Source organism: Lepisma saccharinum, chromosome 4 (assembly GCF_977018435.1).
Source record: "Lepisma saccharinum chromosome 4, izLepSacc3.1, whole genome shotgun sequence".
NCBI lineage: Eukaryota > Metazoa > Arthropoda > Insecta > Zygentoma > Lepismatidae > Lepisma > Lepisma saccharinum.
Window position 1 is genome coordinate 114,550,335 of NC_139232.1, and position 27,575 is coordinate 114,577,909.

General features: G+C 35.8%; 2 protein-coding genes across 2 annotated transcripts; one reads left to right on the forward strand and one right to left on the reverse strand.

Moving 5' to 3' along the window:
- Nucleotides 1-128: 128 nt before the first annotated feature.
- LOC145986809 (uncharacterized) lies at nt 129-10,569 on the forward strand. Its single transcript, XM_083121256.1, has 4 exons — nt 129-213; nt 3,028-3,125; nt 4,473-4,607; nt 10,194-10,569. Exons 2-4 carry the CDS (start codon nt 3,059-3,061, stop codon nt 10,460-10,462), a joined length of 471 nt encoding a protein of 156 aa, XP_082977382.1. The 5' UTR covers nt 129-213; nt 3,028-3,058; the 3' UTR covers nt 10,463-10,569.
- Nucleotides 10,570-18,370: 7,801 nt separating this feature from the next.
- LOC145987063 (uncharacterized) lies at nt 18,371-21,659 on the reverse strand. The gene is made up of 2 exons (XM_083121520.1): nt 21,005-21,659; nt 18,371-18,384 (listed from the first exon to the last, which is right to left on the reverse strand). Exons 1-2 carry the CDS (start codon nt 21,657-21,659, stop codon nt 18,371-18,373), a joined length of 669 nt encoding a protein of 222 aa, XP_082977646.1.
- Nucleotides 21,660-27,575: the final 5,916 nt, after the last annotated feature.

Consider the following 27,575-nt stretch of genomic DNA (forward strand, 5'->3'; position numbering starts at 1 on the left):
GGCAAGGAGAAGTGAACCGAGACGTAAACTGGTAATTTTCTTTGGGTTTACGGTATTGGCCAATGGCAGTTTAAACTCTGAAATCCCATGTACCATATTTATGGTTACTTTGCTTTTACAGCTGTGGAGGTCGTAACTTCTCTTGCCCAATGTCAAGAAGCAGTCTCCACAAAGAGCTATTTCTCCACGCAGAACAACACAGGCGTTTCAAGGGTAAGAGAAAAGAATTCCTCTGTTTCAGCAAACTTTTGAGATGACCGGATGGCAAGATTTCAGTTTATGTACTTGTCATTACAAGATTAAGTGAATAAGCCTTGTATATTTTATAGTTTAGACTGCTTTTGAATCAGTTTCCAAATTCAAGTACTGAGGAGTAACACTAACAAAACAAAATGATAGGAAATAAGAACAAGATTTAATTCAGGAAATGCTTGTCATTTATCATCTCGTATAATGTCTAAAAAAAAAAAATACGAAAGTTATTTTGCGTGTGGCATTATATATATGGATACATTTGGACGTAAATTAAAGAAAATAAAATCCTTAGAAAAATATTTGGACTTAAAAGGGATGAGGAGACAGGTGAGTGGAGAAGGTTACATAATTTAGAACTACATAATATGTATTCCTGCCTAGATATTATTATAATAATAAAATCGAGAAGACTTAGATAGGCACGAATGTGGCACGAATGGGAGAGGAAAGAAGAGTTTAAAGGTATCTTGTTGGGAAACCTGATGGTAAGAGACCAGTAGGAAGGCCAAGACGAAGATGGAGGGATAACGTTGAGATAGTCCTAAAGGAAGTCGATAAGGATGAAAAAGATTGGATTCATTTTGCTCAGGATAGGGACAGATGGAAGGCTTGTGTTGATGCAGCGAGAAACCTTCGAGTTTAAGAAGGCTAAAGAGTTAGTTATTTATTAACTTTAGATTATGTTCCCATTAAAATATATGGATGAAAAAGAATCATTCATTCATGGTAAGATGATGATGATATAAAAGAGATGGCATTTTAAAAATAAAATATTAAACGCGAATTTTAATGGTTGATATAATAGTGTTATATAGGCTCCAGTGCACCGTTATTGTCAGTTTGTATACTGTTAAGGACTATAATAATATTGCTAATTACACTAAAATTAAAAATATTGGAATTTTTTTATATATAAAAAAGCGAAAAAATGAACAGAAAAGCAAATACTGAGTGCCTGAAAGTCAGCAAGATAGAAATATTTGACCGTAAGAAGTAGAAGCTTTGTAACAGAAGTTATACGCTAATGCAGCAGTTCTTAAAACTTCCTTCTCACTGTACCATTTAGTCGTAACCAGGATGGATAAAAATCATGATTATTATTAAAAAATCATTTTTGGTGATTCTTTTTATTTAAATCTATTTTTTTAATATTTTTTTTAAAAAAATACGCTTAAAATTGCATGTATAGTTTTTGGCACCATCATACATATATGTTTTTTTCTATACGAGTAGAAAGGCGTTTTGTTGCAAACGACCCTGTAAAATATTTGAACAGTTTGATTAAAGCAAATAAAAAATTATATGTAAATATACATTTTTCTGTTTGAATTTACTATGGAAATGTTTGTTGAGTGTGTTAGTGAAACTCCTAATAATTTCAGAAAATTATGCGTGTATTAATTATATAATTGTAATTAAACTTTTTTTATAGTCTTTGTAGCTGAATTTTGACAATTTTTTAAATGATAGTTTGCAAAATATCAGCTATCGTGTTTATTTACAGTTTAAGGTTTACACTATTTACAGTTTAGCATGATTAAGTATATTGTATATTATTCTACACAAAATGTTTGCTTATCTTTGCTATAGAAATTATTGAATTTTAAATCAAGATAAATTTAAATGTGTTTACAGTTTACATATAACATTTCCTTTCGTATGAGCTTCGCCCCAGCAGTGCATATATTTTGTTTCCTTTCCTATCTTAGAACCTAATAATCATCATTAAATGATTACGAGATTAATGCACTTTCACCAAAAGTGATTCTGATATCTGCAAAATCCTCATTACGTTATTCTGTAAATTATTTTTTCAAGTGATTTAAATCAGTGATTTTTTTTTCAAAACAATCACCTGATATACATCAGTCCACCTTGGTCGTAACTAAGCGTCTAATATATCCCCAAAATAGGTTCTCTTCGAATAGTGGGTTTTGGGAAATTGTTTTGCTTGACTGATTGGTGGGGCATTCTTGATATGTTGCAGGTGTGTATCTGCAATAGAATAAAATTGCATGGCAGACAAATAAACATTAGAATTCTACGTTTGGGTGTTTCTACGTTTACAATCTGTATGATTGTTTAGTTACAAAAATAAAAAATTCGAAACACATGTATGGTAAGAAGTAAAAAAAACTTTAATTTTCATATTTTTTTCAGAGTTATTGAAAAAGTAAAGAACAAAAGTAAGTTTGTAAAGAAACTGTCTGGCACAATTTTTTAGTTTTTATTGTAAATTGTCAGAGTTTGTTTTGAAATTGATGTGCCTGTATAGCCTGATACAGTTTCTTGATGTCTGGTTGTGCACTTCAAACTTTGAAAATTCGGCTCCAATTTAGTCTATTTCGGCACTTGATTTTTAGGTGCACCATGGACCAAAAAACACTCTCTGAGCTGATTGCGTACCCCCATTCAAGTACTTCATGTACCACTGGAGATACGCGTACCACAGTTTGAGAACCACTGCGCTAATGACTAAGGTTAACCAGAGGGAATACGGCGTATACAGTCGTTCAACGGATCCTCTGCGACAACCACGGTAACTTGGTATCCAGCCATTCTTCAACAGCATAAAACACAGTTAATTTTACCATTTGGTCTATGGTGCGGAAGTTCTCGGATACAATCTACTTCTTTAAGTAATTCTCGGCGATAATAATACGAAACAGATTATTAAATTACAAACATAATGAAATGCTCTTTTCAACTGTCAAACGACCATTACTCGAATCTCTGTGACGTCATCTCACTAAGAATTTTCTATAATTCCAGGTACGCCTCTATCGGAAATTAATTTCCAAGTATGTTTCTGAACTGGATTGCAAAATTTTTGTGTGCATCAGCGTTATTTCAATGTAGCCTCTCTCTACGTAAGTATACGGTTTATTGTAATGCAAGTTGTATAATAATAACCAGTATTGTAGTCCATCTAGGTGTTCCATGGTCTGTTTTCTTTAACAACAATTACTAGAGGCACATATTTTTGGTAAATAAAAAAAGCAAAATTTCGGTACAAAAATAGAGTCGATTTCGGGTTCAAACGCGGTAACTGAAATAAAATTTTGGTGTTATAGCGGTGAAAATCGGATTAAAAGTGGTACATAAAATTACATTTTGGTTTTAAAATTGTGAATATAATTGTAAATTTAATTTTAAAACCACTTACTTCACAAAATAAACATATCCCTTCTAATAACACATTTTATGTAGTTATCAGAATATTAAGTTTATTTCTGTATAAAGTAGTCCATTTTTGCTTCTCAAATATTTACAGCAGAATTACTGAATTTTACGTGAATTGCATAACTTACAGGATAATTCAAACTTCATAAAGTGTCGCATCGGTAAATACACGTATACTCTAAATTTTGTCTTTAACAGTCTATATCGCATTTTGCAGTTCTTTTCGCATCATTTCGTGACAAAACAGGGTAGGAAAATGCACTTCACACCTTTCAGAAACATGAAAAATTGACATTACAATGTATTATTTCACATTTCGTGTTTTCATCAAAAACGAAATATGCATGCCTCTAACAATTACACATTTGAAGAAAGAATTCGAGTGTCAGAAATGCGGACTAAATTTGACGACAAAATATTTTGCCTACGCCTAAAATGAAATCAAGACGGAATCTGACATACTGATGACATTCACCTCTTGATTCGAATCATAGAAGAAATTTGAAGGAAGAAATAGTTCTTTTAGCCATTAGGAAGAAACCTGCCCATGTCACTCTTATCATGAAATATTCCGAAATATTGAGAAATACTATATATTAGTCAGGAGGTTTAAGTCACAATTTAACTAATCTATACATTTTATATGTAAAAGTATATAACTTGAAAAATTGTTATGTTATCGGTATACTTATTTAGTGATTTTAATTGTTGGCAGGCATGACTGGCGCCAAAAACCATTTCTAGCTTGTAACTTTTGAATCTGTTTTCATTTTCCTTTTTTTTGTTTTAAAGATGTTTTTAAGACAAAACTTTCTTGTTATTACAGCGTTTTCTCTAAACTGTACGCGAAACCCACAACGCTTAAAATCACTAAATAGATATAAATAACATACTTGGCAAATTTCATACTTTTTCATACAAAATTCACAATTCTCACTTTAGTTTTCAGTTTTATTCCTCCTGACTACATGTAGAGTAGGCCATACTGCTTTAGGAAACTATCGAATTAATATTGGATAAATTATTTGTTTCAGTTGTAACGAAGTATAAGAAGCTTGAGGGTGATTTTTGCCTGCCTGGGACATCTTGGAAAGAAGACTGCAACACTTGTTACTGTGATAAGCCTAATGTGAAAAGATGCACTGACAAAAAGTGCCCTGCTACACATGGTAAGACCACAAAATCTACCCTTGGTTTCCCATTTGTGTATCATATTTTACAAAACAATCTCGTTTATTGGTATGCTGAAATTTCACTGCTAGTTATTGTACATGTAATATACCACTCAGGGTTGGCGATGTTCGGGAAATAATATGTTTGGGAACTATAACCAGAAGACATCCATTCTGTAGGTAGAGAGGGCCTAATTTTCATCTTCTCCTTTCATGTAGTTTTAACGTAAATACCTGACTGACGTTGCATTAGTCTTGTTGACTTTGATTACGTCCCCGTTTTTAGTCTGTGCTAGTTAGTTCTTGTTGATCTTGCGCGGGATGGGACAGAAACATTTAGACGATTTAAATTTGGCGACATACCGACATCTTTGTAGGTGGCGTGGTGAAACACACATCCCTGTGTAGAGCCTTCAGTCGTCTTACAGCGTTGGTCGGAAGAGCATAGAGCGTTTGCTGTGGAACGTTCTTTAGAAACAATTACCCCGCTGCTGTAACTAAGCGTGTTTTTCGATGATATTTTGAGACCAGGAGGCCTCTTACTGACAATGGATGCAGCAGTCCTGGATTGTGTAACACAATTTAGTATTGTATGGTGTATCGGAACCTTTCCATTCCTTCCGATTTCAAAATGTCGTCGGTAAACACGCTTAGTTACAGTAGCGGGGTCATTGTTTCTAAAGAACATTCCACAGCAAACGCTCTATGCTCTTCCCACCAACGTTGTACGACGACTGAAGGCTCTCCACAGGGATGTGTGTTTAACCACGCTAACTACAAAGATGTCCGTATGGACCCAAATTTAAATCGTCTAAATTTTTCTGCCCCACCCTGTACGTACAGTGCGTCCAATTCCTTGCGAGGCCGAGAGATCGGGAGAAGTGTGGCGGGCGGCGCTAGCGGAGATGCCGACATTTTCGACCAGTAACGTCCCGCTTAAGTTTTACCCTCGAAAGCGTTTGCTTCGCTCGGAATCGTTTGGATGTTTCGAATGTGTAACACTGTATCAAGATTACGTTGCAGACTAAATCTTTAAAAGTCAATGGTTTTCGTGAGCATTGATTGCAATCTGAAAGCTTGAGTTGTTCTTCCCTTCGCGACTACAGGTGCCCTGGACAGAGCTGCGAATGGATTGAGGAACAGACCTTGAACCAAGAGCGTGTTAATTTCGTACTCTGCATGGGAGTGTGGTTCTTGGTTACTTGCCGTGCTACTTCTTTGTGTTATTGCAGTGTGTGTGTGTGTGTGAGGGGGGGGGGTGTTGTGGGTAAGTGAGGCGATTGAAATGCCAGCCACAAACTTCACGTTAGCACAAATAATTTTTATGTATGACACTTACGTGAAAACAGACTCGTGTCGAGACACGTGTAGGCAATTTGCACAGAAATTCCCTGGCGTTTCACCTCCAGGTAGAGAGACGGTTAGAGGTCTTATCCTTAAATTACAAGAAACTGGATCGTTAAAGTTTAGAACCCCTAAGCAAAAACGACGGATTCTAACCGAAAAAAACTCGACGAAATTGGGGCAGAGTTAGAACGCTCTCCAAACAAACCTCTACGCCGTGTTTCACAAGCGGTGGGTGTGTCAAAATCATCAGCACATATAGCCACTAAGCTACTAAAATTAAAACCGTACAGAGTCTTAAAAATTAAGAGTCTACAGAAATAACCCTCATAGTATCGACGAACTAAAAGACAATATAAGGGCAGAACTTGGAAGAATTACGGAAGAAGAAGTTTTGCGTGTGAATCAAAATTCCATCAAACGATGCCAGGAATGTGTGAATGTAGGTGGACATCACTTTGAGCAACTCTTATAAGACAGGTTAGTGCTCGTTTTGCATTATTAATATAAATATCTGCATGCTAAAGATATGTACATAAAAATAAGCGGGACGTTACTGGTCGAAAATGTTGGCATCTCCGCTAGCGCCGCCCGCCACATTTCTCCCGATCTCTCTCCCTCGCAAGGAATTGGACGCACGGTATATACATAAGTATAAGTATAAGTATATAAGTATATATATCCCTGTTTCTGGTCCAAATATGTGGGGCCTATGCTAGTTCCACGTGCCATGTGGCCGCTGCTCAATATTCCTATTCTCAATATAAGTATTCATTATTTATAATGAAATTAGAAATAAAATTAGGTTATGTAAGATATGAAGTTTGCATGTCTGCTAATTAGTGACGAGTGTGTGGTGGCTGGATATTCAAAATAGACACGATATCTGTTTCATGGAGATGTCTCAGAGAAAGTAAATCCATGGCAAGCAATGGCGAGAAAAAGATGAGGACAGAATCATTCTTGGAAAGATTATTTTAGAAGTCATGATCCAGATAAGGGAACAGCATTCAATAATAGGGGAGACAAATATCATGAATAATATTTTCATTATTTTAATACAGAACGAAAGTTTTGAGGTGGGGTGATGGATATAACATGTCACAGTATGATGATATGTATCTCAATACATCATTACTCTCTATCCGTGAACAGAAAAGGTACAAATGCAAATGGTCAAATGGTTGTGTTTAAAGTGATATTGAATATCATAATAGATATTATGTCACTTTATGTAGCCATTTTGGTATGAATACCTTGAAAGACAGAAGAGTTTTTAGTGATCTAATGTTTTTACGTATATTATTAAGACAAGATTGGCTATGTTCTGAGCTGTTAGAGAGAACAAACTTCCATCTAACACCTTTTACAGCGAAGAACAGAACACCTTTCTACACGCCATTTTCAAGGTTAAACATACACGAAAACTCGCCAATAATAAGAGTTCAGGAATCGTTTAATGAATTATCCTTAGTGTATGATTAGGATATATTTTTTTATTCATGTTATGCTATGAGGTGCAAAATTTTGTAAAACATTATATTTTATTGGATTTGTAAAAAGAGTTTTTAACTGTATTTATATGTTGTCACAATATCATAAATCTTAACATTATTTTATGTATTAATATTAACATTATTAACATTTGTTAAAATTACATTTTTAAAATTATATTTGTGTACATTATGTTCAGCATAAATGGGACTTCGGCCCTGTGATGGACTAATAAAGAAATTAAATTAAATGAAAAGAGAAAATATAAATCTACACAAGTAAATGAATAAGTTCACGGGAGGAGATTTAAAAATGTAACAAGCCGGGGGGGGGGGGGGCTTTGTGAGGTGGTCTGAGTTAAAACGTGGCCAGCGGAGATTTTTTTTCGGGACCTTGACCGCGATAACCACAATCAGTAATCAGTTTGCTTTCAGTTGCACCATACATAGATAGTTGTACATAGAGAGTGAGTGCTTTGTGCATTTAGTCATATTTTCTCCCACAAAATTCTACAACGGGAAATCCATAACTTGCTCCAACTCAAGTGAAAAGTGAGATAAGAGAACACGCAGGCGTCTTCTTGGCGCCCGGTTGTCGGTCTGTCTGCTGCACATAACAATTAGTGTCCCAATCTTCCACACTTTTTTGCATCAGTACTTTTAGCCACGACACGCCCAGTTTCTGTCAACATTTTCGTGGGCGTAACTTGGGACCTATTTTTGAGGGGGTAGAATCAAATCCGGGACTTAACTTTGTGGGAAGAGATTCCATCCCATTAAAACAGCGTCCAGGATTATTTGCTAAATAACTGTGACGTTTGCGAAATCAAAAATATTACTCTTTATTACTTCGCTACTCAGATTCCATAACTTGTACATTTTAATAAACTTGAAAATTTGGGGGTGCAAGTGCCCACTTCCCCCCATTAAGTTACGCCTATGAACATTTTCAAGTACTTCGACAAATACTGTCTTTATAATTAATTTCAAAAATAATTTTAACGTTCTTTTATGGACCTTTTGAGAATTTTTAGGTCGTCGATATATGTAAAGTGGGATTCACAAGTATTGCTCGGCAAATTGTCCACTACTATTTTCATTGATTCTTTTCTTGTATCCTAGGTGTTTTTAAGAAATTATTTTTATGTATGCTAGTACAGAGGTTGTCAGCAGCTTGTTTGGTGTTTTGTTTCAATTATTTAAGCTCTCATTATGTAACACAAAATGAGTGAATATGGTGATGGACAATTTGCTTGGTATTACTTATGGATCCCACTGTACAAACCCTACTAAAAAACAACCAGGAATTATTATTAATTCTAGAACTGAGCAAATACCAGTTTGAACTAATACCGATAACGATACTCTCACCGATTCACACCGATACCTGAAAATTGTAATAATTAAAAATTGTTCAAATATATGAATTACTATGAGCGTGTAAGTATTCCACTCCAATCCTATGCATCAATATACTAAGAATTTTGCTTTAAAATAGTCAAGAATTTCATCAGAATATTTCATTTTTCTCTGTCGCGGGAATCTTTGGACTCGAGAGGGTTCGACCAATGAACACGTGCGAGAGAAGGGGATTACGTGGAGTTGAAAATGCGACTGCAGCTACCAGCCTTTGAAGCAACGTGTACTGCTTCGCTCCGCCGACAGTGTTAATCCATACTAAATCATCCAATGGTGGTTGCATGACCATTTTAGAAAAAAATCATTTTTAGTACATAGGTTTGTACGTGTTTCTAGATATCAAAACCAATGTTTTAAAAAAAATACTGTCCTTAGTTCTCTGGGGCCAGCCATTTTTCCAACATGGCGCATGTCCTTTTTTGCTCATGTAGCAGTTTACAGAAATTTTAATATCTCAAAAACTATGAGAGATAGAGACCTGAAATAAAATTCATCTCAAAATTGCATCCTAAGTACGAAAATTATGGTAGAAATTTGGGCAACAATAGTTTAGAGAAATTGATTTTTAAGCCAGATTTTTTTAATGAAGTGGTATAGTCTAAGGGTTGAAATGTTTTTTAATGTTTAGACCTACCTGCAAGTATAGGTCAAAATATCATTGCTTAGAAATGCAACCCTTTTCTTCAGCATGGGCTCAAATATGGCAATTTCTTAAACTATTGTTACCCAAATTTATACCATAATTTTCGTACTTAAGATGCAATTTCGAGCAAAGCATACTTGAATATCATAGAAAGTATACTTCATTAGCTACAAAATGAATATTTTTTCAGGTCTCTAGCTCTCATAGTTTTTGAGATCTTCAAGTTTCAGTATGCTAAATGATAAGAAAAAACCATGCGCCATGTTTGAAAAATGGCCGCCCCAGGAGAAGTAAGGACAGTAAATTATTTTGAACATTGGTTTTGATATCTAGAAACATATACGAACCTATGAACTAAAAATGAAATTTTTCTAAAATGGTCGTACAACCAATTATTTTAAAATTGGTTGATTTAACATGGAATGACCCCACTCGGTCTCTCTCCCCTTATCTACCATTATGCGCGGTCTTGCTTCAGAGATTCCAGGGATAGAGTATAGTTGTTATGTTAACAAAGTGCAAAGTAAAAATAAACTTCGAATTTTTCATAATTTTCAGGATAATTGGACTCCCCGAGAGTGTGATACCACTGGTATCGGCAGATACCGATACCCGGGTCAACTCTAATTCATTCCTTGATATTTGTGTAAACAATGCGAAACTTAGCAGCCATTTTGTTCGCAGACTTCCCGAACATCGAGAACTGCACGCCGGGAACATCATGGAAGAGAGACTGCAACCAGTGCTACTGCATAAGGAAGGGCCAGATAGCGTGCACCCTGATGCAGTGCCCGATGCAGAAGAAGTGCATTCTGGGGGCCAAGTGGTTCGAGGGCTGCGAGGTGTGCTTTTGCAACAACCAAGGCAGCAGCAACTGCTTCAGGACATTCTGCAAGGAGGCGTTGCCCCCACTGCGAGAATACATCACGTTCCCATGCACGCTATTCGCATAGCGAACTTTAATTTGAATTTTGAGCATTGATGACAATAAATTGCTGGATTTCAAAGCCTTTCTTTTATTTTTCTTGCATGATGTTGGTTTTCTATCTTTCAAGGTTAACAAGGATCAGGTTGATTTATATCGCGACTTAAATCAAGATTTAAATAAATAAGTCATAGAATATTGTACATAACGATTTTGTAGACATCACAATTACTTGTGTTGAAAGTACATTAATCTCGTAATCATTTAATGATGTTTATTAAGCTCTAAGAAAGGAAACAAAATATATTTACTGATGGGGTGAAGCTCATATGAATGGAAATGTAATATGTAAACTGTAAATTTATCTTGATTTAAAATTCAATACTTTTTATAGCAAAAATAGCAAACATTTTGTGTAGAATAATATTTACAATTCTAATCTTGTAAATAGTGTATCATTAAACTGTAAATAAACATGACAGCTCATATATTTTGCAAACTATCGTTTAAAAAATTGCCAAAATTCAGCTTCAAAGACTATAACAAATGTTTTAAGTTACAATCATACAGTAAATTCAGATTCTTTATTGACACTGGAAAAAAATACTGAAATTATTATAGTTTCATTACTACACTCAAGAAACATTTCCATGGTAGGTTGATATATACAGTATCAGAAACAGAAATATGTATATTTACATATAATTTTAAATTGCTTTAATCAAACATTTTACATGGTCGTTTATCAAAAAAAGCATATCTATATATATAAAAAAAACATATCTATATGTATGGTGCCTAAAATCCTACAAGCAATATTAAGCGTGTTTTTTAAAAATAATAAAAAAATGATTTAAATGTACACTGTTTTAAATAAAAATCTTGATTTTTATCAACCCTTATAAGGATTCAAGGTTACTTATTAAATTAGAAGAGGTACAGACAAAAACTAAGTATTCATTCAGATTCGTAATAAACAATTACAAATTTTGATCACTTGCTTTTATAAGCTTCCTTGACTTTGAAGACCAGAGTATATATTCAAGACCATCTTGAGGTTCAGGCCACATCGCTCAGTCAAGACGTCATCATCTGGAGGCGATCGTCTTAACGCTGTAAAACCCCTTTTCGTAATTTTACCGAAGATAATTAAGGTATATTTATTTCTTCTATGAAGTTAAATTTTGACATTTACCCTCCCGACGAATATAGAAGAAAAATGTATAATATTGAATATTTGCACCAAAATCTTCATTCAAGCCACCACAAAAATTCCTACCATAGCACAATGAAAGAGTTGAAAACCGTTAGAAACTTCCTGTCGGAAAAATTTGAACATTGTATATCTTTGAAAAATATTATCGGGAATATTTGTCAGCTACAGTAAAACTGATAACCGCTTTTATACGAACTTTTGTATGTAAAATCAATTGATTAAATAAAAAAAAACATGTTAGGTTGACCGTAAACTTTCCAAGTTACCTAATCAATTAAATTGTCTTTACCTTTACCCAAAATTAATCAACCAGATAATGCAGATATTCTGCTTAGCTATATAATCGCAATACAAAAGCTTAATTTCTATATCCTTGCAGCAAAAGCGAAACAATTGGTACAAGGGCAATGTAACATTTATGTTAATGAAGACTAAACCTAAATCATTTGTCATATTATAATTTCGATCCTATTGACTGTATTGAACGAAAGATAATAAACAAATTGAATCTTTTCATTGTCGTTAGTAAGATCTGTAACAATAACTTAAGAGTTTCATTGAAAAAAAGCAGACTAATATTTCGATCTTAGCGTTCACTTGGGATATAAACATTTGGAATATTTCCTTACACTGTTTTTACATTCTGTTAATAACATCGTGAAGAATGTTAATAAATTATTATATAAATCACTGATTTAATAATCAAAGTTACGAAAATTGAAGCTTCACAAAGACAAAAAATTAAAAGCAGTTCATATGAAACAGTTTTATAAAATTTAACACATTTGTAGTTCATATTAACATAGCTAGGTAACAAAATGCTTTGTATGTGAAAACATTTGTATTTGAAACGTAAGTAATATATTCTTTGATAGTATTACACACGAATATTTCATCGAAGTTCTTGTTACCCTTGTATTTGAATGCACAACATATCTTCCATTAGCCTCCGATTAGCATAAAGAAGCATAAAGCGAGATAAAATAAGAATGTAAATGTACACATGTATCAACTTTGCTCTGTTGTATAGCTTTCTTTCATTAATAACATTTTGAAACTGAAAATTTGTGTAGGCTAATTAATATGAAAATTTTATCGAATGCTTACATAAAATTTACACTAAATTGCTTTAGTAAACACGAACGTAATATTTTAAACGTTGGCTAAATCTTGAAACAAATTAATTTGCAGTCATAAACAATATTCTTAACGTTAACCAACGTTTGTAATAATTCAGGGTAAATTATTTGATATTTCTAAAAAAAAAAAATGTTGACAAGAGATAAAACATGACCACATTTAAGAGTATATTAGATGCCTATTCTGTACACATGAAATGTTTACATCATGAACTATTACTCTTATTTATTTATGAGTATAAAACCTTTGTTACTTAACTTGTATCTTTTCGTAGGGACCGAATCACATGGAATTGCCCTAAACATTTCTCATTTTCAGCAACATGTTGAAGAAATGTGAACGTTACTCTCATCTTTTTCATCATAATTTCCTCTGCAATTGAGCACTTACACCATACCTCTTCAACATTTAAGCATATTTACACGTCATGTAAACTCGATTACAGTTCCTAAATTTGCATTACAATTCCATATTCACTAAAAATGTCCAACATTGATTCTGAAGAAGCAAATCGAACATGGCGGCTATCTCGCCTCCAGTTGATGACGTTTAGTCACGTGACTGAAGCAAGCCATGAGGCTTTCATATTGAGAAGGTAATGATATATTCCTATATGTGTGTTTCACCTACTCACAAAGTGTTGCATTGTGGCTTCGACAGCCATGCTTAAAGACCAGTTCAAGTAAGCAACCGGAATTCAGTCGGACGGGTGGGAGATACTAACAGACATTCGAGATTTAAAACAAACGTGTAGTTGGTGCAGATGTAACGAACGCAACGTGGTGGATTTTGCAAACTACAAATAAAATTGGCTGCAAACATGGCGGCTGTGCGCATCCTGACATCACATGAAATAGGTACTATAAAACTGTATAATCCTAAAGCTTGGGTTAAGTCTGTATTTTTCATAAACATTATTTGATTGTACCACTGTGGAAGTTTGGTTTGGTTTGAGTTGGTGTTTTAAGTCCACTTTATGCACAGTAAGGCTAATCGGGACTGGACCTACGGTTTAAAGTGGGATCCGAACCACTGAGCCATGTGCCTCCACCGGGTATCGAACCCGGGACCCCTTGACTACAAGGCGACGACGCTACCACTGCGCCATCGGGGAGGCCCACTGTGGAAGTTTATATGATCTAATTATAAATGAATAGAAATAGTAATTGGCTCCTGGAAAACTAGAGTTTTTTTTCTGAGATTTCTCAAAACAAGTCTCATCAAAAGTACAATCAGCTTCGACTTTCGTTAACTTTCTCATTGAACTATGAGTTTCTTTAATAACGTGTATAGAAGTCCTAAGTCATACTTTGAAGTTCGTGTTAGACATACATGTCTGTGTTTATTCATCTTCTACTGTATTTCGTCATTGATGGGCAAGTTAAGTTGAAATATGTAAAAAACGGCGAATAGCAATTAAAATTCCAATAATTGATTGTAAATTTAAAGAAGTACGTGTGAGGATGTTGAAACTTCACTGAATGCTTACGTGATTAGCTCATATCTCATGTGTTTGTAGAAAAAGGATTTGATTCGGGTATTGTTTGATATTTCATTAGTGTGATGGTGTATCGAATTATCAGTATATTACAATACTAAAAAGGTTGTCGTTCTCATGTGATATCAATACAACACAAAGCATTGGCTTATTAATACGTAAGGCGCTATATTAAAGCTTGTGTGTGTATGTGAGAACATTAAAATCAAGAATATTCTCGTTGCTTTCAGAATACCGTAACGAAGAAGGGAGAATTCCTGGGGCAAAAAAAAATACTTTTCGCCCTCTAAATCAACCCGCAAACAAGGAGTTATTGTGTTTCCGTGATACGCGATTATCGCTCTTTAGTGCAAACTTTAAGTCACGTGGGGGTGGAGCTATAGTAGACTGACCAATAACGAAGAAGGCATTCCACCCCGGTGGCAGCGTAGCCGGAGAATCAAGGGTGAAACCAAGATACATCAAGAACAGTCCCAATACATCGCTCCAACCCTCCAGGAGGGAAAAACTTTGCTCGAACAGTTTTCGGTACATCGCTTGAACCCATAAGAAGTTTCAACACAAGACTCCAAGAGAGACTTTCCTCTTCACTTCAGTGCGAAGTCATTATGTGTGTGCTCTCTGATCTACAGTCAAACTTTATTGTCTATTAAGAAGTGCATCAGTGTTAGTGTTTGTTTATGTGTACGGAACGTCGCAAGCGCGGCTCGCGACCGTCTCTTGTCTTCACCCAGTGCATGATGGGCCTGTCGACTCACTGCAACAGTCAGCTGTTATGGTAACGTATGTAGTGTGATGAGACGATGTAAGTATTTGGACAGCTCATTAAATTATTTATTTTTATATGTCTCAGTGTCCTAATTTCTTGTAAATAACAATAATTGTGATTACTGAACTTGGCTCGTGAATAAAGACCAGCGAATAAGGACTTGAATGGCCTTCTCCGCTGGCCGAATTACTGGCCGTTAACGAAACATAAAACACTCCTATTTGATAATGTACACTTGTCATGAATTTGTCTCGTGTATTTTGTTGCAGTACTATGGATTAATTAACATCCCATGCCAAAACTAAGATTCGAACCTTACCATCTTCGATTACACTGGTCTACAAAATTCAACTTTGTAAAATTTTCGAGCACCAAAATGGGTTATCCCCATGTATTTCGACCTGCTGAACACGAATCTGGCATTGGTTTTTCCACAGCACCCTCAGTTTTTGTGTAAAGTGTACTATTCGCTATGTAATGCTATTAGGTTTCTATGATGCTCAAACAATATGATTTTGTCTCTAAATACTAATATATCAACACAAAAGTCCATAAAATGCTAGTGAAATATTTTTTATACATACCTAGATTACTTTTGGACGTTTGCTGCGCCTCTTATGGGTGCCACTACTATCCTGCAGTAGTGTCCAACAGTAGTCAGCCATCATACTTGTTGCACATTGCCCCTGATAGCGTTGCTCCAATGTAGATATGGTCTGATGAAATCATTCCCCATGTTCATCGGAGACTTGTCCAAGAGCACCAGCAGGAAAAGAATTCAAGTGTGAGTGGAGAACGTGCATTTTTAAAGACATGTTACTACTGAGATATCGGTAAGACTGTAGTAGTTCGTTGACAAACACATCACTATAGTCTGCTCTCTTGTTTCCAAAAAAATCAGAACACAGTTTTTTGAAAGAATTCCAGCAGTCCAGTTCAAGAGGGCTCAAAGCTGTGACAAAATCAGGATCGTGAAGAAGCCATCTAATTTGAGGGCCAACGAACACACCAGCTTTCACTTTGGCTTCACTCAACGCAGGGAATTTCTGACGTAAGTACATAAAACCAGGTCCATCTTTGTCCATTGCAACAACGAATGACTTCATAAGTCCAAGTTTTATGTGAAGTGGTGGTAACAAAATGTCTTTCAAGTTCACCAAAGGAACGTTTGCTACGTTCTTGCAACCAGGTTCCATTTGTGTACGGGCAGGCCAAATCCTTGTGTCGTAGTGACTTTTTCGATCACGGCTATCCCACTCACAAAGGAAACAGCAATGCTTTGTATACCCTGATTGTAATCCTGTAAGTATCCCAATTACTTTAAAGTCAGCACAGATTTGCCACTTGTGGATGTTATATTGAACTTTATTCAACAAAAGTTCCATACTGCTGTATGTTTCCTTCATTTTAGTGGCATAAGCTACGGGAATAGGAGGATAAACATTGCTATTGTGCAGGAGTACCGCTTTGAGGCTAGTTTTGGAGGCATCAACGAATAGTCGCCATTCCACTGGTATATGTTTCAGTCCCATAGCATTAAATAGACCATTCACATCATTGCAGTAACAGAGTGAGTCTTCCATGACAAAGAATGGTGTGAAGGCAGCCTGACGATTTTGAAAGAAACAAACCCTAGCATCTTTCTGTAGTAAATTTCACTGTTTCAGATGCGAACCCGGAAGTTCAGCTTGTGCCTTAGAAAGATTCAGGTCCCTAACAAGATCATTCAAATCGTTTTGTGTCAGAAGATGTGGCGTCATTTCTTCGTAATCGAAATCAGAGCTTTCATTCGTGTCTGTATTAGCATCGACCTGGGTTTCATCGTCCAATGACCATGTCTCTGGAGGAACGGGGACAGGTAAGGAGGAACTGTGCACTACGGGTCGAATAGCTGACTTGATGTTGGGCTACTTGATCTTCTTTCTATCCTTGCCCTTCATCCCTGCTATTTTAATCATGCAGAAATAGCAATCATCTACGTGATTAGTCGGTTCCCTCCATACCATCGGGATAGCAAAAGGCATTGCAACTTTACCTTTGTTCTTCATCCAATCATTCAGACGAGACGAACAGTTCACACAGACAATATGTGGTACCAGTTGGGGGAACTTAACATGCGGGAACAAATGACACAATCTTCCTGTCAAGCGTAATATGTATGTATAGCATTGCTTATTATAACAATTCTTATATAATGAAATATTTTTAAAACTGTGGGTGCTACACAGAAACTAATAACATTTTCGTGCTTAGGGGGTCAAAATACATAAGAAACACACATTTCTATTCTTGAAAATTTTTCATTGTTGACCAGTGTTATATGATAGAGAATAAATGAGTGTATGATCATACAGTTATGTTGGGCTCTCCATCGTATACACCGTGTGCATAAGATAATTGCCAACAGATGTTTTGGAGTATTTTTTGTGAAGTTCATTTTATTCATAGAAGGGTTAATCAGAACCGGGCTTACAGTTTAAAACGGAATCCGAACGACTATGTGCCTCCACTGAGTATCGAACCCGAGACTCCTTGATTTCAAGGCGGAGTTAGGTAATAGAATGGACACGAAAAATGTGAGAAATTTGTAGCTTCTTATTTTATTCATGGACGCATTGTGTCATTATTGAAGCGCTTGAAACTTCTGGAAAACACATTCCAACATTCTAAAGAAATTTTTGAAAGTAGTATTGGGCAATATAAATAACTTCAATTTCTTAATTTCACACAATATGTTTCTTAAAATCTAATCACGAACACTCGATGAACGTTAACGGATATGATGAAAATACTTCTTACATTTCACAATACTTTTAGTAAAAATAAGAAGGAAAGTGACCGGATTAGAAATAACTCTATTTGGAAAATATTACAAAAATATATTAGTCCTATACAGCAATGTATGCTTGCACTATTTTTATATTTACACATAAATTCTGTTTCTTTCCAGAAAGCACGAACCGAAGTAGAAATGCGTGTCCTCTTTGTCTTGTGTGTTCTATTTGCGATGGACATAATTGTCTGTAAGTCCTACATTCTGATCTTAACTTAGTGAATAGAAATGTACACTGTTAATTTTTTATTTCATCTTGCACAACATTATCGATATATTTTACATAGTCTTGTTCAAACCTCTCATCAAATTTCAATTTTATACAATATAAAATGTTGGATATCAAATATTTGAGAGGATATATTTTAAACCTAGACGCACATTGACTTAAAAGCAAATGTTTGAAATCTCGATTGTGCTGAACATTAACCAATCCTAAATATTTATGTGAAGTAACAAGAAAAGAATTTGTAGCTTATGTTAATAGACTGAGGCTAAAAACATAAAAAATAATGTACTTCATCAAAAAGTTAATGCTTTGGTCTCATATGTCTGTCCATAGTTTTATTTTCTATTTGCACAGTTTATATGCTACTGTATTAGCATTGGAGCCTCCCGGGCTCGATACCTGGTGGAGGCACAAGTGGTTCGGATCGCACTTTAAACTGTAGGTCCAGTCCCGATTAGCCATCCTGTGCATAAAGTGGACTTAAAACACCAAATCAATCAATCAATGTATTAGCATTGTTATACACAGTTTAAAATCATTTATAAAGATCTCTTTTTATTTCTGGTGTGCATTTGAGTATTGCGGTTGGATTGAACGCTATCAAAGTGATCTTGAGATTCTAGATTATGTAAATAGCTTTTACTTTATTCAATCCGAGTGTTGCAGCCTTGTCTTAGTGAGATTGAATCGAGTGTTATGGAATTAATTGAAGAACTTGTGCAGAAAGACTAAGAGTGTTTATTATCTATCGTGAAAGAAAGGGACAAAAGTTGATTGAAAATAATCAAATCAATTACAATTTAAAACGTTCAATATTCCTTTGGTTTGTATAAGAGATGTGCTTTAACTGACTCGTTTATTTATCGCAATGGATCAAAAGGGAATTGTTGAGGACGGACATAGTGCGATATTCAATAATACTATAACCAGTGATAATATTGAGTATATAATATCTTAAAAAAAAACAAAAAAAAAAACTTATTCCGATCCTCTTCTACCGATTGGTGTCGAGGTTTTGTAGAGAGCTCGCCATCTGTCACGATCTTCTGCCAACTTCCTTCCTTCACTCCACGTGATGTTCCTCCTGCTCAAGATATCCTTCATTCCCTCATTCCATGTCCTACGTGGTCTTCCTTTCGGTCTCTTTGCATCCAATCCTCCCATTCTTGCTTCCCATACCTGTTTAGGTATTCGATGTTCAGGCATTCTGCTGAGGTGTCCAAACCATCTGAGTTGTGCTTGCTCAACATCCTGATATATTGGTTGTGTGTTTAATGTTATTCTGATTGTTTGATTTCTGATTTTGTCCCTTCTGGTCTTTCCCACTGTTCTCCTCAAATATTTCATTTCTACTGTTTGTAAGTTTTGTTTTTGTTTTTCATTAATTATCCAGGATTCACTTCCATATATCAATGTTGGTACATAAGTTGATTTGTACAGAATCATTTTTGTTTTTTGGCTTATTTCCTTTTTCCCTAAAAATCCTTTGTTTATGGCATAGTATAATCTGTTTGTATTCTTTATTCGAGTGTTTAATTCTTCATCTATTTTTCCATTACTATTGATTGTAACACCTAGATACTTAAAACTTTGTACTTGTTTTAGCTCTGAATCTTCAAGGCTGATTATGCAGGGTTTTTCTATTCTCCCTATCCTTAACACAGTTGTTTTATCTTTGTTTATTTTCATATATTTCTTTGACATATTACGATTTATTATTTCTAAATTTCTTTGTAGGTTTGCTTGTGAATTTGCAAACAATACAATATCATCTGCATATAAAAGTTCAGATACAGTTACAGTTTTCAGTTTCCAATTTCCTACTTTGAATTTTCTCATCTTTAGTTTTATTTCTTTCAGAACATCATCCATTAGAATGATAAACAAGTATGGGGATAAAATATCACCTTGTCTTACTCCTGTTGATGTTATGAATTCCTCTGATCTGTTATTGCCAGTTCTGACATAACATCTATTTGTTCTGTAGAAACTTTGTATTGCATCTACTAATTGTTTGTTTACATTGTTTTTCTTTAGGGTTTTCCATAGCTCTTGCCATGGCACCCTATCGAAAGCCTTTTCCAAATCTATAAAGCATAGGTATAATTCTCTATTGTATTCTATAACTTTCTCTATTATTTGCCTTATTGTAAATATGTGATCTTGGACACCTCTACCTGGTCTGAATCCACTTTGTGTCTCCTCTAATTTATCTTCTATTTCTTGTCTTAGTCTACTTTCCAAAATTCTTGAATAGACTTTGCCAGGCACACTGAGTAGTGAAATACCTCTGTGATTTCCGCATTCCCTGTTATCTCCTTTCTTATATATTGGTATTAGTATTGATATTTCCCAATCCTTCACTATCTTCTTTTCCTTCCATGCCACATTTATTATTCTGAGCAACAGATCTTCTCCTTCCTTTCCCATATACTTGATCATTTCTGGTGCAATGCCATCATGACCAGCTGCCTTTCCTAGTTTCATTCTACTAATAGCTTTCTTTAACTCTTCCCGTGTGATTACTTCTTGTTCTACATCTAGTATATCTGGTTCTTCAGGTCTTCTCTCCTCCTCCTCCTCCTCTTCATTTGGTATGTTTCTTTCGTTTTCACTTAACAATTTTTGGAAGTAGTTTTTCCATCTTTTCATTATTTCTTCAGAATTTGTTAATAATTTCTTATTTTCATCATATATAAATTTTAAAGGGCAATCTTTTTGTTTCCTCATGTTCTTCAAAACTTTGTAAAAAAGTTTTTGATTTTCCTTACGATTTTGCTCCATATTTCTTCCAAATTGCTCCCACATTTCTTTCTTTGCCTCTTGAACCACTTTCTTCACTTTATCCCTCTGCTTTCTATATTCTTCAAATGCCTCCAGAGTACCCACAGACAGGTATTTCTTCCATTTTTCTTTCTTATCTTTTACCTCTGCTTCTATTTCTGGATTCCACCAATTTGTTATCTTCTTCTTGCTTCCTACTCTAGATGTGCCACATACTTGTTCAGCTGCAGATATTATTGCCCCTTTCCATTTACTCCAGAGTTTTTCTAAGTCCTCTTCTCTTTCTTCTACCTGCTCATTCGCTAGTTCTTCTTTCACTTTCTTTCTAAATTCTTCTTGAACCTTTTTCTCTTTCAACTTGTATACCTTTATCTTCTCTCTTATGTTGTAATTTATCGTTTTCTTCCTTCTATTCATCCTTGATGTCTTACTTTTAACCCCTATGGTCATATCTAATATGAGAAGTTTATGATCAGTGTTTACTTCTGGCCCTCTTTTAACTCTTGCATCTCTTATGAACTTTTTCATATCTCTCCGCACAATGATGTAATCTATTATAGATTTTTCATTTCTACTTGGTTCTTCTCTAGTATATTTGTGTATGTCTTTATGTATATACATAGTGTTGGTGATAATCAGATCATTTATTATGCAGAGTTCCAATAGTCTCTCTCCATTGTTATTTATAACTTCTTCTCCATACTTTCCTATTACTTTTCCCCATCGATCAGTTTTATTTCCCACTCTGGCATTCATATCTCCTAGGATAATAACTTCTTTATCTATGTCTTCAATAGTTCTTTGTAGTATTTCATAAAACTGATCTTTGTTGTTTGAAGTTTCATTCTCGTTAGGGGCATATACAATCACTAGAGTTAATTCTTTCTGCTCGAAAATGTCTACTGTCATTATTCTCTCATTTATAAATTTCCATCCCTTGACATTTTCCTTTCTATCTTTATGTATCATACATGCCACTCCTGATCTTGCTCTTTCTTGTTTTGGTACTCCACTGTAGAATAGAAGAAAGTTTTCATCAAGTTCTTCAATTCCATTACCTTTCTTCTTTGTTTCTGTAACTGCAAGGTATTTGACTTTTGTTTCCTTTATCTCTCTTACTAATTCACATTCTTTCCCATTTAGACCCCTTACATTCCATGTTCCGACATTCACTGAGCCATATCCTCGCCAATTCGTCGTCGTCGTGATCTGTCCGGCTTGCTCTCTTGTTCTTCTTTTAATCATTGTAGGTTCAAATGTGCAGGGGATTGGCCTACAGCATTTTAGCCCAGTGGAGGGGCTGCCTCCTTTCTGCCTCTGGGCTTGCAGTGAGCATAGCTTAGCTGTTCTTAGCTGTTCTGCTCTACGTTTTACGGGTAGAGTTAAAGTCTCTCACTCCAACCCCCAACCTGGGGGACCAGGATTTTCTTTCGGGGTTTACTCCCTTAGCCTTTGAAGTTCCCCTTCTCCACAAGGCAGTGGTTTCCCTCTTCTCCCAAGAGGGTGGGTTGCCTCTTCCGCCATCTCTACCGTTCCGAAGGTCTCCTTCTCCGCCACAGATGTCGTTGAGGTCTTCACCGTAACCCTGGCAAGGGGCCCTTACAAGGTGCTACCATCCGGAGCCAGATGGACCAAGGTTTTTTATAGAGGTATTACTCCTCTAGGTTCCTCCGCCTCCTCAGCCGTTGAGATGACCATCCATCTTCTTCCGCCTTCGGAGCCGTTGACCGTTAGGTTGCTTCTTAGTCTGGCTCTTTACCTGCTAGCCTGCCCGGCATGGGAGACCCTGCCAGTAGCTATGCTACCGCCGGTATAGCCTAGGGGATCATCAGAGAACGCAAGCCCCACCACCACCTACAAGGTCCTGCAACCACTAGGTGGGGGTATGCGAAGTAGAAATGCGTGTCCTCTTTGTCTTGTGTGTTCTATTTGCGATGGACATAATTGTCTGTATGTCCTACATTCTGATCTTAACTTAGTGAATAGAAATGTACACTGTTAATTTTTTATTTCATCTTGCACAACATTATCGATATATTTTACATAGTCTTGTTCAAACCTCTCATCAAATTTCAATTTTATACAATATAAAATGTTGGATATCAAATATTTGAGAGGATATATTTTAAACCTAGACGCACATTGACTTAAAAGCAAATGTTTGAAATCTCGATTGTGCTGAACATTAACCAATCCTAAATATTTATGTGAAGTAACAAGAAAAGAATTTGTAGCTTATGTTAATAGACTGAGGCTAAAAACATAAAAAATAATGTACTTCATCAAAAAGTTAATGCTTTGGTCTCATATGTCTGTCCATAGTTTTATTTTCTATTTGCACAGTTTATATGCTACTGTATTAGCATTGGAGCCTCCCGGGCTCGATACCTGGTGGAGGCACAAGTGGTTCGGATCGCACTTTAAACTGTAGGTCCAGTCCCGATTAGCCATCCTGTGCATAAAGTGGACTTAAAACACCAAATCAATCAATCAATGTATTAGCATTGTTATACACAGTTTAAAATCATTTATAAAGATCTCTTTTTATTTCTGGTGTGCATTTGAGTATTGCGGTTGGATTGAACGCTATCAAAGTGATCTTGAGATTCTAGATTATGTAAATAGCTTTTACTTTATTCAATCCGAGTGTTGCAGCCTTGTCTTAGTGAGATTGAATCGAGTGTTATGGAATTAATTGAAGAACTTGTGCAGAAAGACTAAGAGTGTTTATTATCTATCGTGAAAGAAAGGGACAAAAGTTGATTGAAAATAATCAAATCAATTACAATTTAAAACGTTCAATATTCCTTTGGTTTGTATAAGAGATGTGCTTTAACTGACTCGTTTATTTATCGCAATGGATCAAAAGGGAATTGTTGAGGACGGACATAGTGTGATATTCAATAATACTATAACCAGTGATAATATTGAGTATATAATATCATCTGATTCAAAACATGAAGAACACGATGGAAATCATCTTATGGATCTTTCATACAAAGTAAATGGGCCGAATAAAAGAAAGAAGAATACATCACAAAATGAAATGTGAAACAAAAGTTCTAGACGGAACACATTTCCAATCATGAAGAAAAAATATACCAATATGACAGGCGCAAACGAACCTTAATTATTTAGTAGAAATCAACAGTTTGGAAATTTGCATCCAGTTAAAGTTGGATATATGTTAATGGATAATAATGTGAAAGTAAAGTATGTAGGTCAAAGTGGACGAAATAGAGTTCGAGTATTATACAACACGTCACAAGAAGCTAATAATTTTGTGAAAAATAAAGTGTTATTAGACAAGTTAGGAGTAGATGCTAGAATTCCTAAATCTTTAGTGGGGAAAGAAGTCCTGGTGTTTGGAATTCCCACAGAGTTTGAAATGCAATATTTTGAAAGCAGTATAGAAAGCCCAGTGCTAGTGCTAAGATGGAAAGAATTAAGTAAAAAATATGGCGGAATGATGGGTCATTTAAGCTTGAACCTACTCAAGTTTTATGTGCGACTTTTAAGAGGACATAGCAGTTGGAAAACAAATAGTTGAGGTAGTGCCACGTGTGAAACTAGTGTTACAATGTAATAGATGTTTCAGATTTGCCCAAACAGAACAACAGTGCAAGGGTAAAAAAATGTTTTATAAATGTGGCCAAGATTATCACGAGGGAAACTGCGAAATGAGTGAAACATTTACAAATTGTAAAGGAGATCATAATATTCAGATCGAAAAACAGTTTTTTTGTAGACATATACCAGTCAATGTTGGACCTTTTACCAGTCATGATTGAATCAGTTCGTGATTTAAATGATTCTAGGAAGAAACAGAACATCTTAATTTCAATGCAACAAATTATAGGAAAGATAACAAGATATAATGTGTCAACGTTATTTACAATTAATAACGTATTGAATGGATATTGTAGCTAAATGGAAGAAAATTAATAATGAAAACAACTTTCCTACTATAAGTTGGGTGAATGATGAGTGTCAAGATGTAAAAGAAGAAAGAATAAGATTGTCTGAAATATTTGCTGAACAACCTTTGCCAAATAATTGGATAAATTTAAAACAAATAATAGATAAAACAAAAGGTGTCTATAATAAAGCAAAAAGGTAAGCATGGGAAGGATTCTGTGAATCATTATCACCATCTGTTAAAACGAACACAATTTTGAAAATATAAATTATCTTAGGAAAGGACACAAAACTAGAGTTTCACCTATAACAACAATTTGGCAAGAACATTTTGAAAAATAGTTTACACCTTGTTATGTAAGAAATAAAAAAACAGAGATAAATAATATAAATTTCAGTGATGAATTTTATTCAAAAATTATTTTGCAAGAATTAAGAGAAACCCTAAATAATATAAGATCGTTCGGCGCCCAGGGGCCGACTCCCGCTACTCCCTAACTACGGCATTGAACTTGATGAGACTGTATAATATATTATAATATATTTCTACTTTCATAAAATTTGAAATCAAGGGGTTGCAATTACACTTCCGTTCCCCCTCTGCAGGTGCCCTTGGCCGTCTGGAAGGAAAAGCAAGAAAAATATGAAAACTAATTCCATCTTGAATATCCTTTAGCCCTGCTACTCTTAAATTCTGCTAGCCTGTTTTTTTCTTGTACTTTAATGTTTGCCCCCCACCCTTGCCCCTCTTCTAGATTTAATTTCCGTCCAAGGTTGATGAGCAATGCCCCGTGCCCCCCTCTGGTTGCGATAATGCGTGCCTAGTTAAGACACTATGCAATAAAAAACAATTAGTTTTCAGTGAGGAGATTTTTGTTTGCTCGATCATTCATTTAAATAAATGGAGCTGTAATATTGCGTGCATTTCCTGGCAATAAGACAAAAACTGCTTACACTGAACTGAAATCGCTAAGTATATAAATTCTCCTTGGAGGAGAGAGCTCCTCCTAGGACTTCGTAGGATTTAGGAGCTACGTAAGTAGGCAACACTGGCTGCAGCTGTCCACGTGGTCAAGAAACGCCTGGAGCAACACCCTGCCGGAGGGCTGTTTCCTTCCAGCAGGTTTTGCAGGCGTTCGGGTCTCGTTGAATGCCCAGTTACCTTGTAAGCGCAGATCGCCTCGAAGACGAGGTACCCGGGTAAAGACTACAAGTGGACTCGTTGCCGTGGGCCGGAGAGCAGGTATACCTGTTCTCGCGGGAAAGCGGGCAGCGGGTACCGTAGGCAAAAGCCCGACTATGCAGGCCTCTGGAAATGTGCCACAAAACTGGAAAACACATGTGATACTACCTATACTTAAACCACTGGCGTAAGAAGATCTGTGGGTGGGGGGGCTGATAGAGCTACAGTCCCCTCCGAAATTTTGAAAAAAAATCAACATTTTCAAAAAAAAAAAAAGCAGCAAAGAAGTAGGGAAAAACCTTTCTTAAAATGACCCACGATTGCAAATTTTTAGAGTGGAAAGTTCTAAAAATACGAAATATCATACTGTGTATGTCACCCCTTACTAAAAAACATCTATTTACTATCCACTTGTACAATTCCAGCCGCTCCCAGAACAAATCCTGGTTACGACAGTGACCAAACCAAATAAAGATCCAAAAGAAGCTGCATCATATCGACCTATTACCTTGGCTCCTACAATTGAGAAGATATTTGAAAGATTATTAGTAGAAAGATTAGAGTGGTATTTTGAGAAAGGACAATATTTTTTCCACTTTGGTTTTAGGATGAACAAGGGTTGTATTGATGTATTAGCAACATCAACATTGCATGTTTTAAATGCAATGTGTATATATATATATATATATATATATATATATATATATATATATATATATATATATATATATATATATATATAAATGTAAAGTGCTCCCCTGTGCTTAGCACCACGCCATGAAGGCGTATAGGGGGTGTGTGGGTAACGTAATGGATAAGAAACAATATACATTTTCTCACTTTATAGATATACAAGGTGATTATGATAGCGTTGATCCTCATATACGAGGCGCATCCAGAAAGTAAGTTTCCCTATTTTTTCCCGTGAAAGTAAACATAATGAGCCGTGTAAATTGCGCATGCGCAGCAGAGCTAAGACGTATCAATAATATGCCAGGCTCGTATTCCTTCTCCCGCCGCATGCGAGGTTCGGTCGGTGATAAAGTTCCTGAATGCACAAAGCATTGCGCCAATTGACATTCATCGTCAGCTCTGTGAGGTCTATGGGCCGAACATTATGAGTAAGCAGATGGTGCGTCGCTGGTGTCGGCAGTTTTCGAAAGGTCGTCAAAGTGTCCATGATGAAGAGCGCAGTGGCGTCCGTCCCTCATCACTGATGATCTGGTTGAGCTGGTGCGGCAGCGCATCGTAGAGAACCGTCGCTTCACGATTACGGAGTTGAGTAGCCTTTTTCCGCAGATATCGCGATCCGTGTTGCATGAGATTGTCACGCAGCGCCTGCTGTTCAAAAAATTGTGTGCCAGGTGGGTGCCGAAAAACCTGACACCCGAACACAAAATGAAACGTTCAGGAGCAGCTCTGACATTCCTGCAACGGTACCATGATGACGGCGATGATTTCCTCGACAGGATCGTCACGGGCGATGAGACGTGGATTTCGCACTTCACCCCGGAAACCAAGCAGCAGTCAATGCATTAGCGGCTTAGTGGATCTCCGGTCAAGAAGAAATT